A 22,485-nucleotide genomic window follows, 5' to 3' on the forward strand; every position below is an offset into this window, starting at 1 on the left:
CAAATGAAGTCCCCTTTTTTCTTCATCTTTTCTTTAATCTCCGTATTCAGCCACCCTGAGCTGGAGAGCCTTCCTTTAAAAAGTCTACTTTGTTGGGGCGCCTGGGTGGCTCAGTTGGTTAAGCATCCAACTCTTGATTTTGGCTCAGGTCATGACCTCACAGTTTGTGAGATCGAGCCCTGCATTGGGCTCTATGCTGACGGTGTGGAGTCTGCTTGGGATTTTCTCTCTCTCTCTCTGCTCCTCCCCTGTTCTCTCTTTCTCAAGATAAATAAATAAACTTTCAAAAAGTTACTTTATCATCATCCTGTCCTAAGCCACTTAACTCAACATTTCTTTCCTTGGCTATCATGACCAACCATGTCACAAGTACTTAGGTGGAAGGAGATAGCGCCTGTTAGAGTTTGACGTGCCAAAGTCCAGTAAAAAGTAGAGAGACGTGAAATTTTCATTTACGAATAAAAATTGCTTTCTCTGTCAAATTAAAATACTTGTCTGACTCTGTTGCATTCTAAAAGGAGGCCACTCACTAGGGACTCTCACAGCTGCCTCTGTTCAAGATCTAATCCAAGCAGGGAACCTGCACATTTTAGAAGAGGTGAGGAGAGGTATCCCAACTTGAGCCGAATGGTGGCGTGAGTGAAAAGTCAAATGCACATCTCAGATGGCATAGATGGGGTACTGCCTGAGCCTTTTATCTTTCAAGAGGGGCATCTCTTTCAGGAGCAAGAGCCAAATGGGCTTCTGAAACTTCTGGGTCATGGAAACTTCTGGAAGTCACCACCCCAGAAGTCTTTTCCTTTTTTAGAATGAAGCACGGAGAGCTCCTGGCCATTAGGAAAACCAGGACAGGAAATCACTTTTTTTCCATATATATTTTCTTAGTCCATTTCCCTGAAACATAAAAAACAGCAAAAAACAAATGTTGTAGGATTCATAATTCAACATCAACAATTATGTTGTATGCTTACAACATAATTCACCTAGGGGCATCTGGGTGGCTCAGTGGGTTGGGCATCCAACTTCAGCTCAGGTCATGATCTCATGGTTCATGGGTTCGAGCCCCACATTGGGCTCTGTGTTGACAACTCAGAGCCTGGAACCTGCTTTGGATTCTGTGTCTCCCTCTTTCTCTGCTCCCCCCCCCCCACCACTTGCACTCTGTCTCTCTCTCTCAAAAGTAAACATTAAAAAAATTTTAAAAAGAAACATAGTTTACCTAAAGCAATGTAATAACCAGAAATACTTTGAGATTATCAAACATGGCATACTGCAAACTTAATATAATCAAAATAGTTACATTCTGACACCATTCCTTTTTTTTTAATTAATTAATTTATTTTTGAGAGAGAGAGAGAGAGAGAGAGAGAGAGGCAGAGAGAGAGAGCGCACACAAGTTGGGGAAGGGCAGAGAGAGAGGGAGACCCAGAATCTGAAGCAGGCTCCAGGCTCTGAGCTGTCCGCACAGAGCCAGATGCGGGGGGCTTGAACCCACCAACCGTGAGATTGTGACCTGAGCTGAAGTTAGACACTTAACCAACTGAGCCACTCAAGTGCCCCTGACACCATTCCTAAAGAACACGGCCAGGTTATGACATCAAATGCAGCATTCTTCATATGATTCATATCCGTACATTCATGGCTTAATACAGCCAATCTGGATATTTAGGATGTTATTTTCAGCCAGTAAGAACATCTGTTGTATTTTTCAGCTTCTCCAGTTGGCAACGGTTATATCAAGCCTCCGGTTCCACCTGTTTCTGGCACACAGAGAGAGAAAGGGCCGCCAACCATGTTACCCATCAACGTGGACCCAGACAGCAAACCAGGAGAATATGTCCTCAAGAGTTTATTCGTCAACTTTACCACTCAGGCTGAGCGCAAGATTCGCATCATCATGGCAGAGCCTCTGGTGAGTATGCTCCACGACACCTGTCTCAATTCGTCTTTATACTAAATATAGTAGACTTTAAAGCTCTGAGGAAAGATGGATTGTTTTCCCCCAGATTTCCAAAGGTGTTTTTGATTCCACAGGTGATTTTTTTTTTTTAAAGATTATGATTAAGTTTCCCGATTTAGAGGGGAAAAAAATGAGAGGGGCGCCTCGGTGGCTTAGTCAGTTGAGACTCCAGCTCTTGATCGCGGCTCAGGTCATAATCCACGGTTTGTAGGCTCTGCACTGACAGTGGGAAGCCTCCTTGGGATTCTCTCTGTCTTTCTCTCTCTCTCTGTCCCTCCCCCACTCATGCTCTCTCTCGCAAAATAAGTAAACTTAAAAAAAAAAAGAGAGTCAAGGACTTTAAAAGAATCCTTAGCAAATACATTTCCGTGGCATGTTTCATTACTGCATTTGAACAGTAATAAGCATAATTTAACAACAGGAAGTGTGAGTCCTAGAAAAACTGTGTTCAGAGTCCCTGCCATGCATTTATACTTGAGTCGGAATCTTTTGTCTGTTTTTAAAGTAAATGAGAAAAAAAAAATCATTCTTCAAGTGGCTTCCTGGACTTCCAGTTTGAGAACGTAGGGTCTCAGCGATCTATTGTCTGAAGAAGTTATTTGGTGAGTCATTCAGAAACACCTCTTTGTTTTCTGAAAGTCGGAGGACAGGAGATCTCGGCTCACTTACCTTTAGGTCCCTTATTAGACAGATACTGTCCGTGGACGTCAGTATCTTTCTTTGCAGATGATTCTGCTACAAAATAAGGCATGTGTTTCAGCCTTATGTTAATTGCTCTAACAAGGGCTCTAAAGACAGAGTACTGAACCTCAAAAGGACAGTCAGGAAGGAAGAAAGGCCAATGGGCAGATTCAGATTACTTGTTTTCTGACCTTGGCGGGAGAACCCCAGTAGGAGAAAAGGCAAGGAATCCAGAGTGACACAGCTTTTTCTATGAAGCTCGGCTTTGTACCTCCTGAGAGGATCCTGGGGCATCAGAAGACGCTGAGAGGTTTGCTTTGCAGCACCAGAGCTTAAAGTAATTAAGTATGATGGTGTTAAACCCACAAGTCTCTAAACAAATACATAGCAGATGATGTTCGGCATCATCTGTTAAAAATGACCTTTGTAAGGATCACAATTGAAGAGTTGGGAAACAAAATTCAAGAATATTTGTTAAGTATATGGTTGCCTGACGGTTACAAATTTTGCATTTTAAAGTTTTTATTAGATCAGTGGAGGTTATCTTTATGAATTCTACCTTCCTATTATGGAATGTTTCTTGGTTTTATAGTTTTAATCATTTAAACCTCAGTATAGTACCTTTTCCACATTCACTTATTTTTGAAATTTATTTTTCTGCTACTCTTTCTGCTAATAATAGCTAATATTTCTAGAGTACTTACTATGTGCCTGGCACTGTGTTTCATTTAGTGTCTCCTCTAACCTTTACAATAACCTTAGGTAGGTAGTATTTATATCCCCATTTACAGATGGAAACGTTGGCACAGAGAGGGCGAAGTAGTTGCCTAAGGCCACACAGTGTTGATATGAACTCAAGCCTAGTACCTTCAGAGCCCGCCTCTGAACCCTCTACACTCTGTTGCGTCTTTACATGGACGTCCACACGTGAAGATACCTTCTTTAATGTCTTACAACCAACCAACACAGGGCTCTCCTATAACTTAAACTGGCCCAAGATCAAGTACCCAAATTCTCATTGCCCCAAATTGTGCTGATCCCTGGAACCCTCTGAGCGCCTGGGTAGATTCTGAGGCTGCCCAGACTCCCTCCCCTGGTGGAGGGTGGGAAGCCAGCTTGGGTCCAGAGGTCACTGGGGAGTTTAAGGAGGAGAGAGCAGTAAGGCACAAGGAGGAGTTATTCCTTCACCGTGGCAGATCAGGGTCTCTGAAATTGTTTGTCATAGTGCATTTCCCTAAGGAGCTGGGAAGTTGTACTAAAGTTTAAAGAGATGCTAAGACTAGGCCCTGACATCTTTTGAGCCATCCCTCTTTCCAAAATAATAGTTTATTTTTTTTTCAATGTTTTTATTTATTTTTCGGACAGAGAGAGACAGAGCATGAACGGGGGAGGGGCAGAGAGAGAGGGAGACACAGAATCGGAAACAGGCTTCAGGCTCCGAGCCATCAGCCCAGAGCCCGACGTGGGGCTCGAACTCACGGACCGCGAGATCGTGACCTGGCTGAAGTCAGACGCTTAACTGACTGCGCCACCCAGGCGCCCCCCAAAATAATAGTTTAAATGCCATTATTTGAAACATTATTAAGTGGGGTAGTTTGGGGTTAACTTTTTCTTCACTCAGCTTGGCATTCGTTTGGATGGCATTTTCTTTTTGGAGTAAACGTCACGTCTGAAAATCTATGTGCCGTAGCATTCTTTTAATTAGAGGTAGACAATTTTGTTCCTTTCAGTGAGACGCCTTAAACGTCCCTAAACAGGAAAAATGGGAAAGAAAAAGTGTAAGTCCTTTTCACCAGCAAATCTTTATTGTGGGCCTAGAGTGACAGGCCACTGGATGCTGAGTGCCAGGTAGAAGAACATTATGTTCAAGAAATGTATCAATCAAATTTCAGTATTGTTGCTTTTTATAAAAAGGGGCTATTTATTTCCCCCTGTACTTTTTGGCAGAGACGTAAGCTTCCGTGCCATATCCGTTTCTGGTCTGCTGAAAAATGCTTAGTAATTTTTGTCCTTGTACTTGTGCACTTACGGGGCAATACACGTGAGTCGATTTTGCGGCTCACTGCTGGATTCGAAAAATGTTACTGTGCATTTGTTAGTTCTGTAGCCATAGCAAGAGGTGTTATTTATTTATTTATTTTTATTTTTTTTTTGAGAGAGAGAGAGAAGGAGCGTTATTTATTTGAGAGAGAGAGAGAGAGGGAGCGTGAGCATGGGAGGGGCAGAGAGAGAGAGAGAGAGAGACAAAGTCCCAAGCAGACTCCACACTGCCCACACAGAGCCCAACACGGGGCTCGAATTCACAAACCAGGAGATCATGACCTGAGCAGAGATCAAGGGTCGAACATTTAACTGACTGAGCCACCCAGGCACCCCAAGAGGTGTTATTTTTGATGTTTGTATAATACATTTAAAGTGAATTCCAATAAAGGCTCACTACTATTTCTCTTGCTCAGATAGGTCTATTTGAAAGACATTGAATCCTTTAAAAGCCTGAGTTTATGTAGCTTTGTATCAAATCACAAAGTTGTTTTCTTTTTCTTTAATGTAATTGGAACTTGTAGGGGAGTGGTAAGGGCAAATTTCAAAAAGTTGGAAGTAGAGATTTATTACTTATGGCAATACTCAGGAATCTCTATTTTTCAGTTTACTTTCAAAAGACTAAGTTCTTCAAAATTCCACAACAGCCTGCGTGGGATCAGTTATACACAACATCAAAATTAAAGTTGTATCTATGAGTTTCCAATATCCAAATAGCTAACTTTAATGAAAATAAAAGACAGGAAGGAAAAATATTCTACCAAAATTACATTTTAGCTTGTATTTCTTTGCAAACATTTTTCACTAGTTTAGCAGTATTGTTCCTTGTGCTCGAAAGATGCCCAGGTCATATCTATTAATATTGGTGGATTAGTCAGTAATTGTCAGCAATAGTCAGTATTGCTTCATGGGGTTAGTTTTTTTTTTTAAGTTTATTTATTTATTTTTGAGAGAGAAAAGAGAGGAGGGGCAGTCAGAGAGGGAGAGATGGAGTCCCAAACAGGCTCCAAGCCGTCAAGTGCGGAGCCCAACGTGAGGGCTCAACCTCATGAACCGTGAGATCATGACCTGAGCTGAAATCAAGTTGGACACTTAACCGACTGAGCCGCCCAGGCGCCCCACTTCATGGGCTTAGTTGATAGCATTTGCTTTTGCCCAGTCCTACCATTATTTTACCTTTCCCATGCCAAGTGTCTTAAGCTAACTTGGATTATCTGTGGCTTTTTAAAATTTTTATTTCAAATTTTAAAAAGTATAGAAAAAAATAATAGGGATGTTCATTCCTTTTGTCTCCTACTCTTTCCCTCTGTTTACATTTTCTTCTTCCCAAGGCCCCTGGGTGATTCAGTCGGTTACATCCAACTTTGGTTCAGGTCATGATCTCACAGTTCAGCAGTTTGAGCCCCCCATCAGTCTCTGTGCTGACAGCTCAGAGCCTGGAGCCTGCTTCCAATTCTGTGTCTCCCTCTCTCTCTCTTCCACTCCCCCACTTGCGCACACTTTATTTGTCTTTCAAAAAATAAATAAACTTTAAAAAATATTTTTTTAAATAAATACATAAATTTTCTTCTTCCCAAAGTATGTTTTCTGTAATTATTTAAGTAAGAGTCAGTGGGTGGTAAATCACTGGGTCTTATTTATCTAAGAGGTCTTTATTTATCCCTCAGCTATCAGTAATAGTTCAGCTGGGAATAGAATTCTACTTTGACATTTATTCTCCCTCTAGACTTTTGGTGGTATATTTCACTATGTTGCCACTATCACTGCTGGGGGAAAGTCTTTGGTTGACTTGTTATTTCTGGATTATTGATTTTTGTTCCGTTTGCTTTTATGGTTTTTCTCTTTGTCTATGGTGTTTTTCAGTTTCACTACACTGTGTTTAGATGTGGCATTATTTTATTTTCTTGTTGGAGACTCTCACGCTTCTTGAATTGATGGTTTATGTCTTTCATCAATTCTGGAAAACTCTTAGTTATTAATTATTTGAATATTGCCATTCTTCCATTTTCCCTCTTCTCTTTTTCTGGCATCCCTATTAAATATATATTAGACATTCTCATGCTGTATTTCATATCTTTTTACCCTTCTTTTATTATTTTTATCTCTTGCTACTGCAGTCTGAGTAATTTTCTCGGGCCTATCTTCAATTCATTAATACTTTCTTGAGCTGTGTCTAATCTGTTGTTTAACTTGCCTATTAAGAATTATAATTTTGGTGACTATATTTTTCATTTCTGGGAGTGCTGTTTGCTTGTCTTTTAAAATCTATTTAGGTGTATTTTGTTTCTTTCTTAAGTTTACAGTTTCTATTCTATGTCTTTGATCACCTTAAACATACATTTTTTGTGTGTCTTCTTTTATTTTTTATTTTTTTAATGATTATTTATTTTGAGAGAGAGAGAGAGAGAAGGTGAGTGGAGGAGGGACAGAGAGAGGGAGAGAAAGAATCCCAAGCAGGCTCCATGCTGCCAGCACAGAGCCCAACTTGGGGCTTGATCCCATGAACTGTGAAATATGACCTGAGCCAAAATCAAGAGTAGGATACTTAACAGACTGAGCCACCTAGACACCTCTGTGTCCCCTTTAGATTAGTCCCAGAGTTATCATTATCTGGGGCCAAATATTATGTTGGCTTGAGAGTTTATGTATCTAGAAGGTGATAAAAGCAAACCCCAAACTCATGTAGTACTTGGGACTATGATTTCAAATTCTCAGGGAAGGTGTTGTTGTTGTTGTTGTTACCCAGAACCCAGGTGGGGACTGCCGGAACATCTTTTCATCTTCCTGTGCCAGTGGATAGATTTTCCCCTGCCCACTGTTTCATTGCTTAGAACTAGACTTAAGTGTCTTATTTCCAATGTCCCACCTCTCAAAGGCCCACAGCTTTGTTTCCTGTCCCCAAGTAGACAACAAAAAAGGCCTGTAGGCTAATGAGACCAGTAATCCTCTCCCGGGGCATTTACCATGTCACCTCATAACTTCTTGCTTTTAATTTCCCTTCTCATTTCTCGTGAACTTATTACTTCGGCATTTTAAAAGCATCATATATTTCACTCATCATTTCCAAGTACTTATAAAGCATGTGAGATTTTGAGTTTTCTTAGTCCACTTTCCTGCCAGTCTTCTGCTGGATTCTTGGTTTGCTTCTCATGCAGATGAGGGTGGGCCTTTGCACTGTGAGGTTCATGTGCAAGCAGAAGTTCCCATGGCAAGGTTGGTGGGGGCGGGGGGGGGGGGGGTTACAAAATGAGTAAACCAAAGAGTTGAAAGACTGTCGCCAATTCTTTCTCTTCTGATCCTATCTGATGAATCTGCCCTAAGTACAACCCTGGGCCTTTAATTTTCTTGGTCGAAACCTTCATTTCACACCCTTTCACTCTGTGAAAGACCACCTGTCTTTTTTCCCCCTGCACCTCTATGAACCCATGTTTCACTTCTGTGCTTCTCTGCCTCCTTCCTAGATGGCCACTGATCTCTTCCTCCTGGCTGTCTTTCATCCTATCTTTTCAGGTCCCACCTGGGGTACTTCTCAGTACCTCATCATCAAAAAGGTTTACTTGGTTTCTTTCCTGCTGACTCCATACAACTGTGCAAATGTGGATATACACACCTATAAATCTCTGTCTGAAGCACTGTATCATTCTCTCATGCAAACTGCACTGTCTTTATTGAAATAGAATACTAAAGTAGGCTAGAATAGAAAATATTAGAGTATGGTATAGGTATGAAGGGTAAATACTGCTTCACAAAAATTTGAGTCATGTGTATGTATACCAGCCCATAATGTAAATGTATATTTATGTATATTTTTATGGCGGGTGGATGGGGGATACAGATTTTGTAAAGTTAAACATTATACTAGTCAGTAAGTTCCTTAGAGGCAATAATTGTGTCTGATTCATCTTTACATACACACACACACACACACACACACACAGCAGGTCCCCATATCTAGGACTCTGCTTTATATACAGTATAAGGTAAATAGTTTTTGAATAAATGAATGAGTGTATGAATAAGTGAATGGATAGATGGGTGAATAGATAGAAAAGTTAATATAGTAGCTTACAAGGAATGTCTTTGTAAGAACCTGTGCTTCTCAGGGTCATTTTGCCAACCTCTAAACTGATAATAGTGGATTTTGTTTTGTCCTTTGTACTCCTTAGCAGGTGATACCCTCAAATCTGCTAAGTATAACTAACACTGATTCTCAGCCTTCTGCCTTGGGGCATCTAAGGATACCTCATTTTTCATTGATAGGGTCACCTGCTTCACCTTAGCAATATGTGAAGAGGAGAGGTGGGTTGTCTCTTAGCAGTAGGACACAGTCTCAGAATATACATTCTCATTATCTAGGAGTCTCTCCATTTATATAGCATCTGTCACTGTAGTCACAGGCAATTACCTTCTCAATAAACTCTTCCAAAACAAGACTCTCCAGCTTTTCAAAAGCAAAAGCACCCATAATCTTGACTTTGTTTATTTAATGGACAAGAATGGATAAAGCCAAAGACAAAACAACTTTTCATTCAGTCTGATCTGAATTTGAATCTTGATTCAACCTCTTTAGTGTCATGTGGCCTGGAGGCAGCCAGTCAATCTCCCTTTTTTATCATTTGCAAAATTCAAGTAATGTGATGTACTCCTAGCACATAGAACAGTCGAGAGGGATAGAGGGAATGTGTGGAGCTCCTGGTGTAATCCTTAGCACCCACTAAGTGCTCAGTCATCACCATCATCATCACTGAAGAATTGGTATCAACCAACCAAATCTTCTGGTATATTTCTTTGGAGGCCAGCCTGCTACTTCCTCCCTGTGTTCATTCCAAAGGAATAGAGGGGGCGCCTGGGTGGCTTAGTGGGTTGAGCATCCAACTCTTAATTTCAGCTCAGGTCATGATCTCATGGTTCATGAGATCAAGCCCCATGTTGGACTCTGTGCTGAGCCTGTTTGGGGGTCTCTTTATCCCTATCTCTTCCCCTCCCCTGCTTATGTGCGCTCTCTCGCTCTCTCGCTCTCTTTCAAAATAAATAAATAAACATTTTTTTAAAAAGGAATAGATGCTTCAGCAGGGCAATTCGATGCCTGCTGTTGGCCATTTACTGTTATTATCAGATGGTTGTCCTAAAATCTTCCATGGCTATGAGAGGACAACCAAAGCTGGTTTAAGCAGACCTGGTCTGGATCCTTTAGGGACTTGTACTCTGGGAGGCGACAGAAGCAAACAAAGAAAGTATACAAGAGAAGACAGCACCCCACTATCTCACTGTGTCTCTAGAAGAATACTGGAGGCTTACTTAGATATAAATTGCGAAAATCTAGAAAATGAAATCAGGGATTTGAGCTGAGCCTACACAGAATGGTTTTTAAAAGCTTTCCGAGAGGAAAACATACTGAGTTCTTGAGGGTCGGGGTCTCAGAAACAAGTAGGAACATTATCGTGCCAGGCCACACTGTGAAGCCAGTGGCCCAAATTGGGAAAGGCTGGATTATTCAACTAAGTAAAGCAAGTTCAGAAAATTTCAAGAATTTTCTTTTTACCATTCATGTGTTTACATTTATTGCAAACCTCAGAGAGAGAACTATCTAATTTTCTTAAAGTTAGTCGTCAGTTCAAACTGATTTTCTTCCCCTCCTCCCCACCGCATTTTATTGAGATATCATTGACATATAAATGATATAACATTATATTAGTTTTAGGTGAATTCATTTTAGGCAAATTGGTATTAGTTTTAGGTGTATAACATATGATTTGATATATGTATATATTGCAAAATGATCACCACGATAGGTGTAGTAACAACCATCACCACGCAGTTACAAAGATTTTTTTTCTAGCAATGAGAATGATTAAGATCTACCTTGGTAGCAACTTTTAAATCTACAATACTGTGTTGTTACTACAGTTTCCATGCTGTACGTGACATCCCCAGGACTTAGTTACATTATAACCGGAAGTCTGTACCTTCAAGAATTTTCAACCACACTTCTCAGGCTGCCTCTTTCGTCTGCTCTCCTCCCTCTAATTTGGCCAACAGACAAGAAACTTGATTTTTCATCGCAGCCCTGTTGCCAGCCTATGCCTCCAACAAAGCATTTAAATGCGATCCCTCATTGTTGTCTCCTCTGTGAAATGTTAACAATCAGGTGCAGTTTTAGCTCTAATGTATATAATAAATGAAATACAAGCATCAATTATTCACATCTCTGGATGCATTAAGTGAATCCACTCTGGTTTAAGCTTCTGGTATCCTTGCAAGGAGCTACAGGGGAAACTAAATTGGATTTTGGACTGGGGGTTTCATCTAGATCTGTGGTCTATCGGCATAAAATGTCAACAAAAAGAACAAGAAACTCTCATTTTCCCAAGACGTACTCAGAGAGCAAGTAATTTATTCTCAACTTTGAAACCTGGAAAAGGGAAAAAACACACCTAACTTTCCTCCTGTCCTCTAGCAGAGCCTGGGGCTGAGCAAGAGGGCAGTGCTCGCCTTCCCCCCATGTTCTGATATTTCAAAACATGTTTATGATAAACAGTGATGTGACAATGGGAGGGTTTATTATTGGGATTGCTTGAGAGCACCGGCTTGCAAAGTCGTTAACGGGCAAGATACAAGCTGGATCTTCCAGACATTATCCCTGAGTTAAGCTTGGAGCACAGGTGTGAGGTGAGAGACACTTATTCATAATGATGCTAACTGCGCTGTTCTGGAATGGAGACTTCATAACATTACATGATCTAGCAGGCTTGCTAACATAAAACAAACAAGGCAATTTCTGTTTTAATGTAAGACCAAAAGTAAACTAAAGGTAGCACAACATATCTTCTTGTTGTGCAAGTCTTTGAAGAATCCAGGATGCCAGGATTGCACCACACGTCATGAATCTGTAATGAAATATGCCTGAAGACCAAGCCTGTGCGAATACCAGTCACGGCCAGCTGGCAGAAAGATGGAAAGGCCAAGCAATTAGTTAATGACAGCATTACTGCACGCTGATGTTGTTTTAGGTTCAGGCAGTAACGTTTGTTGACAAACCTTTGTTCCTTGGCCCTGTGTCTCAGGCTTCCAGCTCCTCCTGAGTGCTGATGTCACAAGGCTGGCATCAGGACAAGTCTCCGGTTAACCCTGAAGTTGAGCGGGACGTTGTCCACTGGTAGCCCACCAACAACAAACTATATGTAATGAGTTGTTCTAAGCAGTTTTAGTGAATTCAGTTGTGGCTGTAAGTAATCAAGGCCTTTGGCAAGTGAAATACACATTCACCCTTGTCTCCTTTTTTGATTTTAGACCAGATACAATGAGCTAACAGACCCAGGTTAGGATATAGTCTGTTTGTAGTTATAAAAGACCCTTTTTTTCACCTCTGACACATACAGGGACTGAATGCAGCCATGGTCCTGTGTTTCGCCACTTTAGATACCTGAGTTATCATCAGACTTCTCGGTATCAGAAAATATCAGATCTTTTAATCAGCAACCTTTTTAATATTTAAGAAATTTGTGAATTAGGAAATGCTGCTATACTAATGGAAGGTTAGAATGACTGCCTCTAATTAAGTATGTATCTTTATGTGGTAGATCATCATGAAACCTATTATAATTAGTTATGTTTATAGCCTGATAGCTATTCACTAACCTTAACCGTGTGATATTTCATAATGATACTTCATCAAGCCGGTGATTTTTCGGCACTGTCTTCTATGCCTATCTTCTGATCCTAACCAAATGTCTGTTGACTAAGGGTGTGTAAATAGCAGAACGCCAGCTTAATGCCTCTCTGCACTGTGGATGCCAGTCAGCTTCCCAGAAGGACAACCGGCTAGTGTTTTTAGCCAAGCTCCTCTTTAAATAGAGGCCTCTCTTGCTTCAACAAATCTAATACGGGAAATATAAAGAGAATAAAAATAATTTCTAGATATAGTTCCCTATCGAGTAGAGTGATGGAATCAAATTAACGTTGTCCTGAAAGGAGACCAAGAAACCACTACTGGACAAAATACGGACTCATTTTCCAAATTATAAATAAATAACTCTAAAAATAGCTATTTCTTAGCAAATCACCTCAGCCTGGTACCCCTTCCTTAATATATATCAAGGCATTCACCAGAAATCTGGAAAATCACCCTAACCAGAAACAAAATAGTATTGTAGTTAAAGCTAGAGATAATTGTTGAAAGGTTTCATTTAGCTGCTGAATGAAGTGATCTTTCAGATGAGCTCACAAACTCATTCTTTTTTGTATGCTGTTCAACTTAAAGTTTGTTTTCCTTGTTGTGAATATTCTCGGAATCATATAGACAAAAAGCATTTCTTTTGTGGTTGTTAAGCTGGACGCTTAGCAGTGAAATGAAATTTAATGCACCATGATAGTAAAAGTTCACTTGAACCTTAGAGCAAATAAACCATATGCAAAGGATAATGAAGTAATAATAATAATAATAATAAAAAGGTTTTTTAGTTGAACTTCATAGTATCCAATTCTGTTCATCCATTCATAAGGCCATAATTTTTATATCCAGTGACTTTATGAGAAGTTTATTAAAATTTCTTCTTGAGACCAGAAAACCAGGGGAAGGTTGTTCCTCAAGTTATTTTCGGGCTAGTTTTGTTTTTTTGTTTTTTGGATTATATGCTTCTTTTACTATTTATAGAGACTTCATTTTAATGCAAAGGATTATTTGAAAATATCCCATCATATTTTAAAGTATCAGAAAATGCCAATAATAATAAATTCAATAATATGACATAGTAATAAACACTGAAGGCCCATCTGTACATTCACTGTGATCTATTTCTGTGTTTCCATTTAGCATTTTGACATTCCTGAAAGTGATTAACACAAGTGTAGGCAGCAGCAGTCTTTATTGTAGCATTGTAGTAATTTTAATCCGCCTATGTCTTGATTTCCACAGGTCATGCTGAGGTCATTTTATTAGGTATCTTTGATCTTCACTGTTTATATCTAGTACTCTTCAGCTTGAATGATTTCGTAGAATACAGTATTCTATTTAATGGTGTTCCATGATGCCTTTGAGGATTTGTACTCAATTCGTAAATTGTAGTCACATAAGTGGGGGGGGGGGAGTGGGGCTGGAATGTTCTAGTAGGTTTTTCCAAGATGATTCAACAGCCATGCCCAAGAATCAAAGACAACAAAAAGTCAGATTTTGATTGATCTAAAATGTATGTATTGCTTTTGATTGAGATATATTCACGAACCATAAAATTCGCTTTTTCAAAGAGGGCAGTTCAGTGAGTATTCACAAGTTGTACAGCCTTCAAACTCTAGTTCCAGAATATTGTCTTTTTTTTTTTTGAATGTTTATTATTTGAGAGACAGAGCATGAGCAGGGGAGGGGCAGAGAGAGAGGGAGACACAGAATCCGAAGCAGGCTCCAGGCTCCGAGCTGTCAGCACAGAGCCCGACATGGGACGCAAACTCACAAACCGTGAGATCGTGACCTGAGCCGAAGTCGGACGCTTAACCGACTGAGCCATCCAGGCACCCCTAGAACATTGTCTTTTAATAGCACTGTAAAAGATAGAGTAGGTAAGTAGGATTGGGATTTACTTATTTGTGTACTCTTCACCCCCTGGGTTTGTCTTTCATTGTACCAGAAAACCAAACCTTTTTTTTTTTCCTTAGCTAAAGTAATTGGATCATTTAAGTTTTGACTAAGAAGCTTTATTTGGTTGTACAAAATGGGGTATGTTATGGATTTTACATAACCATAATCACGAAGAAGATGCTGCCGATGAAATTGCCTCTTTTAGCTTGTGTAGAAAACAAAAATTCAAGATACTTATACACTGCAGAACTTCAACAGAAATGAAAATGTTTCTCTCCTTGTGGCAAATTCTGGTTCTGAAATGACAGCATCCCTCTTCGCTCAGGGTTCGCTCTAGCTGCTGGTTCAGATGATGGCTCTGGGTGACCAAGTTCCACCCGAGAGGAGACTCGTCTGCGGCGCTGAGGGAACGGGTCTCTACTCAGCACTGTTAGCTTCTGACCTGTCGGTAACACCATGAGAAAGTGTGTGGCACTCACTCCTTCCCGTTGAAACAGTGCTCCACACATACCAGATTGGTCAGTCAAGGTGTCCTAAACCCACATTCCCCCAGTGACACTGGGATCGATGTCTCACCTCATGAATATCAGCCCTGTGGCTTGATCCATACCTACTTGCCCAAGGTTTCCTGGGATTCCCAGCCAACAGAATAACATTATGAGCTTGTCCAAGGCGAACAGTGCCATGTTCATGTTCAGGATAGACTCGCTATGGCAATAGAGAAAGGGAACTAGGCAGTGGCTCCCATTCCTAAAGCTAAGTCATAACTGTCAGAGTTGCTTTGGTCTCCTGAAAATACAGTGCCATTCAGACAGTTTAGGGATGCTTCTCATTCATTCAGTAAGAGTTTTATTTTACATCAGCGTTGCAGTACAGTTTGCATACAATAAACCGCAGGGATTTTAAGCTTACAGTTTGATGAATCTGGCAAACTTATACACGTGTCCGCAGCACACAACCCAGCTGCATCCCGATGCAGTTCCCGATGAGTTCCCTTGTGTCCTTTTTGTCATCCCGATGAGTTCCCTTGTGCCTCGCGCAGATGGACTGTAACGCCGCCCCTTGCCTCAGCAACTACTGATCTGTGTGTAGATTCCAATTTTCTGGAATTTCATATAAATGGAAGCCAAACAGTATGTACTCTTTTGGGTCTAGTTTGCTTCACTCGGCATAATGTATTTGAGACACATCCATCTTTTATTTTGTATCAGTAAGTCATTCATCTTTATTACTGAGTAGAATTCTATTCAGTGTATAGACCACAGTGTGTTTAGTCACCGTTTGATGGGCACTTGGTTCAACAAATAGTTTCTGAGTACCATTTTAACCAGCACAAGTCTTGATCTCCACAGATCACGCTAACAAGGTATAAACATACATTGTTTGCCAAAATTTGCAAATTTCAGTGAAGCCTATTTCTTTGCCAAGCCCAATAGTCCCAAGTACAAATCCATTATTTGAACAGTGGAGAGGAAACTTGTATATATATACTTTACATAAAGTATATTATTTATCCTTTATATATACTTCTATAATATAAAGTATTTATATAAAGTATATATATGCTTTATAACGATGTATAAAACATGTATGTTTTATAAGGCATTTTTGATAATAGCTTACAGATAGATACATAGATAATATTTCCCAACTTCCAAGAACAAATGATTGATGCTATGTATTGTACAAAGAGAAATAAGACAGACCATCATTTTTTGCTTATCATGTTTCAGGCATATACTAATCTTCACATTAACCCTAGAAGGTGAGTAAAAATAATAACAGTTTGTGTTTACATAGAGTCTATGTAAACAGTGCCAGACACTGCTCTTAATACTTGAATAATATTAACCTTCATGTCAACATCAGGAGGTAGTTACCATCACTACCCTACTTCACATAGATACAGAGGTTAAACAACTTGTCCAAAGTCAAACAGTTAGCAAGTGGTGGAACTGATATTCGACACAGACCGTCTATCCCTGGGATTCATGTTCTTAACACCACACTCGTGGTCTCCTTCATTGTTCTTCAGCGAAGCTGAAACTCAAAGATTTAATAAAACTTACCAAAGGTGGTGTAGTCAGGGCTGATGCTCTGATTCATATCCTGGTTTGATTGACTCTAAAGTCCAAGGTCTGATCTACTTAGAAAATGATATATACTTATCCATGTACACTGGTTGCAAGGAAAGAACTAGAGAATACCAGAAGAACTATTAAAGAGTGAAACTGTGCTGTCCCTTCTTATAGGAGTGAACAGGGAAAGAGTAGTGGGACAAATAAACTTTTGAAGGACAAACGGAATTTTTTGATGAGAGGTGATCTGATTGGGTCTGAGAAGGGTCTGAGATGTGAGTTTTATGTTAGTGGTGACAGAAGAAAATCAGAACGTGACTGATTTTAAGTCTCCAAGGATAGCCTGGGGAATAGAAACATTTTAGGAGAAAGACTAGCCTATGAAGGACACACAGAAGGGGTGCCTAAAGAGTTGGGAGGAGAAAAGGCTGAAGAATGGGGTGGTTCGAGTGGAAAAAAGAGAAACTCATTGCAGCTGAAAGATCTGAAAAGCACTGAAAAATGGTCACCAGGTTTGTCATTTGGAAAGTCACTGGGACCGCTAGAGAGAGTATTTTTAGTGTGACAGAAGAGTTAGATTGCAGGTGGTTGAAGAAAAAGAAGAGGGGCGGAAGGGAATACAGGATGTATAGACCACTCCTTAAAGAGCTAAAGATGAGAAGGGCATAGAAAGAAGACAGTGGATATGTGGTCAAGGCAGGCACTACGATGAAAAGATCTAAGCATGTTGATAACTGAGAGAGCCCACAGAGAGGGGGAGGGTGACATTGGGGGATGGGGAGCTGTCTGATGGAGCAAGGTCCCAGAGGAGGTTAGGAAAGATCCATCCACATACACTGAATGTCCACTTAATGGATGTAGCACGCACCATTAGTGAGTGTACTGGGACAAAAAAAGTCAAAAATAGCAACAAAATAGAGTGTAACCCAGAAACAGATGACAGAAGGTGGTATCTTATATTTCTTGCTATCTGCCATAGTTGCACAAAGAAAAAAAGTGCCTGTGGGAACTGCTCTTTTGTTCAATTAAAATGAAAATTAACTCTGTAGCTAAGTTTAATTGAAGTTTCCTCTCTACTGTTCAAATAATGGATTTGTACTTGGGACTATTGGACTTGGCAAAGAAGTAGGCTTCACTGAAATTTGCAAAGCCAGCTGCAAATAGGACAGATTCTCTTGAGAGTTTTTAGAGATTTAGGGGTTTTTTTTGGTTTTTGGTTTTTGTGGTTTTAATTTTTTTTATTTTAGAGAGAGCATGCATGCACATGAGTTGGTAAGAGGGGCATAGACAGAGAGAGAGACAGAGAGAGAGAGAGAGAGAGAGAGAGAATCCCAAGTAGACTCCACACTTAGCACAGGGCTCAGTCCCACAACACTGGGATCATGACCTGAACCAAAATCAAGAGTCAGAAGCCCAACTGACTGAGCTACCCAGCTAACCCACTTTTTTTTTGAGTACTGAAATAGTCTTCCAGATTTGAATCTGTCTCCATATTTCATATTATGGGGTACTACACATCACATTACTTGCTAGTACCTTCAACTGATTTGAGATATTCCCTATATCATTCACTTGATCTGGGAATTTTTCCCCATTATTTTGGGTGAACATCAGCATATATTGTTTTATTTAAGGAGATTTATTTTAATAACTGAATAGAATAAAGGGAAACACAGTTGTGTCCGTTTCTATGAGCACCCTCCTTCTACAAATCTCCGATTGTCCCAAGTCCTGCTCGTCAGTCTTATCAGAATGTCATGCGGTGATGTCCCTTTTTACCTGTGGACAAACCGAGGCAGATCTCAAGAGGGCTCGGTTCAACGATCCCCACAGGAAGCCAAAATGACCAGAGTATATCTTCAGGGTGATTCAGACCCTGGGTCCCTGATTGCCCCTCGTGTAAGGGAGAGTCTTTTGAGGACAAACGGTCAGTACTCAGAACTGTGAGTTCTCTGCCTCACCCCTTAGATCTGTTTCCAAAGTTGACTCAAACCTGGAACGAATAATATCTGAAGAGAAAAATGTGTGTCAAACATAAAGATATTTTGGACCTCATTTTTCTGTAGTTCAGACTGCCTGTCGCTGTGAGCTGGAAGTTCTGGATGAAGTGCTGTGGGTGGCATTTCACCAGTGGAGCCCAGAGCTCCCTGCTCTGAGGGCCTGTCACCGCGTGATGGGGCAGCTCACTGCTCACCCTCCTTGTGTTCTGAAGACGGATCCAAAGTGCAGTGATTCAGTTCTGAAAATTTTTGACGACTCAGACCAGATGCGTGAATTGTAAAATTTCACTGCCGAGAGCCATCAAAACCCTGAGTCAATGATGCCAAAACACGTTCTTATAATCAAAAACACTGTAGCATCAAGACTTGAGAAGTTTGGGGGCGCCTGGGTGGCGCAGTCGGTTAAGCGTCCGACTTCAGCCAGGTCACGATCTCGCGGTCCGTGAGTTCGAGCCCCGCGTCAGGCTCTGGGCTGATGGCTCAGAGCCTGGAGCCTGTTTCTGATTCTGTGTCTCCCTCTCTCTCTGCCCCTCTCCCGTTCATGCTCTGTCTCTCTCTGTCCCAAAAATAAATAAACGTTGAAAAAAAAAAAAAATTAAAAAAAAAAAAAAAAAAAAAGACTTGAGAAGTTTGGTAGTTGTTTTGTTTTGTTTTGTCTTTTTAAACATCTCACCATTAAATTAAATGGTTTCCTCTAAATTATATATTAAGAATTTAAATCCCTGTAATAATGTTAGACTTTTATTTTTTAAGAGAGAAGACCAATTACTCCTTATAATGTTTTTTTTTCCTACTTTCTGTAACACAGCTTTCTAGTTACACTTGGAAACTTCCAGGAAGCTAAAATTAAAGCTTAAATTGTGTTAGTGGGAGTGCCCAATGCCCTGGGAAAATGGGTGGAACTTAGTTTCAGCTCCTAAACTTTATGAAAGGGGTTATGTATTTTAATCTTCTCTAATTTCAATAATAATGGTGTTAAAGGAATTTTAATACAGTAATGATTATCAGTTCTCCAGTACTCTCTGCCATTCGTCTTTCAGTTCTGTGTGGTTAGGTTGGTATAATTTATCTTTATTTTACCTAAAAGTTAACTGAAGTTTACAGAGGTTAAGTAAAATTTGTATGTTTGTAAATAAAGGAGACCTAGGGTTCAAATTCGAGTCTCTGACTCCAAAGCCCATGCTCTGAACTATTACATCAAACTACTATAATCACTAAAAGAGATTAAAAGAGCATCTTAAGCAAAGTTGGTGACGTATTTAACAAATTGAATAATCTCGTATTAACTCTGGAAACATTGCTGGTTTACACAGTTATCGAAATATCTCTGAGGGCAATAGTTTGTATCATTTTAGGTTGGTGAAATGCTACTGTATGGGACACATTTGGGACTTTTTTTAGGCCAGTAAACATTCAGACGTAGAAAATGATTTATTAAATAAGCCCCTTGTATTCCACAAGTAGAACACCTTTTGATACATGAGACTTTCCTAGACTTGCCCGTGTCCTGTCGTGTATGGACCGTCTTTTCTCTTAGAGCGTGGCCTAGTGAGAAAAGACTAGAAAGTAAAAATGTAGCTAGCATACGCTGAAATTGTTTGGAAATTGAGGGAGAAGTCAATAGCCTTTCTCTGCCCTTTGCAGGTAGATACACACACAAAGAGCTTTCAGAGTTTATATTTTCTTAAGGGAGGGGAAGTTGGAACTTCTCAAGATGTGAGAAACAAACAGGGACCTGTCTTTTTTTATAGAAATACTTAAAACTCTTACAGGATTCTTCATGACAGGAGAAACATCCCTCTGGGATGGGTCAGGACAGCAGTGTTCTTTGATTTCTGGGGGAGCACATTCAAAGAAAAGCCCATGGTGCAGACAGACCTGTGTCTGGCTTCTCACACGGTAGGCAAGACTATCTGTGAATGGAAAGAAATGGGGAGAGGGTCCCTTCTGCAACTCTGGCAGGAAAAGATAAAATGTTGGGTAAGTGCTACTAAAGTAAGTTTTAAGAAGTAGCTTATACTATCTTGAAAAAGTGAGATATTGTTAAAAAAATTTTTAAGCAATGACAGAAGTGATGCCTCACGTTTCTCCTGGGTTTCTTTTCTTACGGAGAATTTCAACATCACTAAAGTAGAAAGACAGTAAAAAGAAACCAACTTCAGCAATTATCAACTCATAGCCAGTTTATTACACACTCCTTGCATCTCCCCCGAATAATATTTGAAGCAAATACCAGAAACCATATTATATCATCTCTGAACATTTCAGCATGTACCTTTGAAAGATACTCTTTAAAACAAAACTGCAGGGGCGCCTGGGTGGCGCAGTCAGTTAAGCGTCCGACTTCAGCCAGGTCACGATCTCGCGGTCCGGGAGTTTGAGCCCCGCGTCGGGCTCTGGGCTAATGGCTCAGAGCCTGGAGCCTGTTTCCGATTCTGTGTCTCCCTCTCTCTCTGCCCCTCCCCCGTTCATGCTCTGTCTCTCTCTGTCCCAAAAATAAATAAACGTTGAAAAAAAAAATTTTTTAAACAAAACTGCAATATCATTACCACACCTAAAAACAGTAATCCCTTAACATCCTCAAAGAGCCAAAAAGTGTTAAAGTTGCCAATGGCCTCATGAATATCATATTTTTTTAATGATTTTTTAAATCGGGATCCAGCTAAGATCCACATATTGCAATCATCTTGTTAAAAAATCAGTAGGAACCTCCGCTCCCCCCCACCTGGCACCCTTTCACTTCCCCACCCCCCTGCAACTTATTTCCTGAAAAAACACTTTTCTTTCCTTCAGTCTGGATTCTGCTGCTTGTGTCCCTTTGGCATAGTGTAGCATATTCCTCTAACGGCTGTATTTCCTAAAACCTGGACATTGCCTCTGACTTGGTCAGACTCAGGTTTGGGGTGGGGGGGCTTGTTTGTTTGTTTTGGTTAAGACTATTTCATAGTGTTTGCTCTCATCAGAAGGGACTTAATGTCTAGTTTGCTCTGTCCTGTGCTGCTCACAGGCCAAGGACTCCAAGCTTTGGACCACTAAGAATTTTTAGGGATCCATCACCCCAAAGTCAGGTTTTTTCACAATGATTTATTTTCAAAACAAATATACCATTCAATTCGACTAATGAGTTTTCAGTAAATAAGTAAAATTGTTATTAAAATACAGAATGAAGATAATTTTTTAAAAAATTTAAAAGCATACTGCTCTCACTGGGTGAAGGAGACCATCATTTTGAGACTCCTCTGTCATAGCTGATTTCCGCTTGCTCTTTACCCATTGTTCATTCTGTGTTAATTTCACTTCACTGCTTATTTAATGCTCTTTGAGAACCAAGATGTCTTGGATATACAAACCTTGGATTCTTAGACTTGGGATGCCATGCCACTGGTTGGGATTTCATGCCCCCGGTCTCCTCCTGCAGGAGAACCTCAAAAAGAAGTGTGCCTCTGCAGCTTTTCTTATGCACGAGAGCCTTCCTGGTGTTCGCTCTGCATTCTGATGACTCTCTTCTGAGCAAGTCTCCTCTCTTCTCTCCTCCCTCCCTTTCTCTCCACTTTTTATTTAGCCTGCATGATACTGTCTTCCCCAGGTCTACTTTTAAGCCTCCTGGCACTGATAAAATCTATGTTGATGAAAAGAAATTCCTTGGGATTGGTGAAACGTGAACTTGATTTTCTGTGCCCAAAGCTGTCTTTCCAAATGCCTAGACGTATCGTCAGACATTGAACAAACCCTGTCAGTGCTTCCCAACTATGTCCTGGGTATGAAGGGAGAGGGGGAAATTGCAACAAGGTGGAACTGCTTACAAGAATAGATGCAAACAAAGTCTCCTGTGACAACTAACAGGTGGCTCCGCGAAGGAGAACTGAGACCGGGCTTAATCTTGGAAGGAACATTTAAACTTAGTCTTCAAAGAATATGACTTCCCCCACTGCAGCAGGATGCTGTCTTTCAGAGAAGGTTCCCAAGATAGGGACTCCTGAGTTATTGCAAAAGTCTACAGGTCCACATGTATGCTACGCATTATCTTTTAGTCTCCCGTATAGATGTATTCCTTTTTCTCTAATGTATGTAAAATAAATACTGTTGCTATTACAGTACAGAGCCATCTAAAAGTATCATTGAAGTCACAGTATTAGCGCTCTATCGTTATATATT

At 40.3% G+C, this 22,485-nt stretch overlaps 1 protein-coding gene across 9 annotated transcripts in view; it reads left to right on the plus strand.

The window, feature by feature from the left end:
• FRY (FRY microtubule binding protein) overlaps nt 1-22,485 on the plus strand; it is a 445,796-nt gene that overhangs the window by 227,836 nt on the left and 195,475 nt on the right. For all 9 annotated transcript variants that reach the window (XM_043576463.1, XM_043576388.1, XM_043576406.1 and 6 more), the window contains one exon: nt 1,713-1,912. In XM_043576463.1, coding sequence (XP_043432398.1) covers nt 1,793-1,912 — 120 coding nt within the window. In that variant the 5' untranslated portion in view covers nt 1,713-1,792. The remainder of the gene's footprint in view (nt 1-1,712; nt 1,913-22,485) is intronic.

This window comes from Prionailurus bengalensis, chromosome A1 (genome assembly GCF_016509475.1).
Source record: "Prionailurus bengalensis isolate Pbe53 chromosome A1, Fcat_Pben_1.1_paternal_pri, whole genome shotgun sequence".
Taxonomy (NCBI): Eukaryota; Metazoa; Chordata; class Mammalia; order Carnivora; family Felidae; genus Prionailurus; species Prionailurus bengalensis.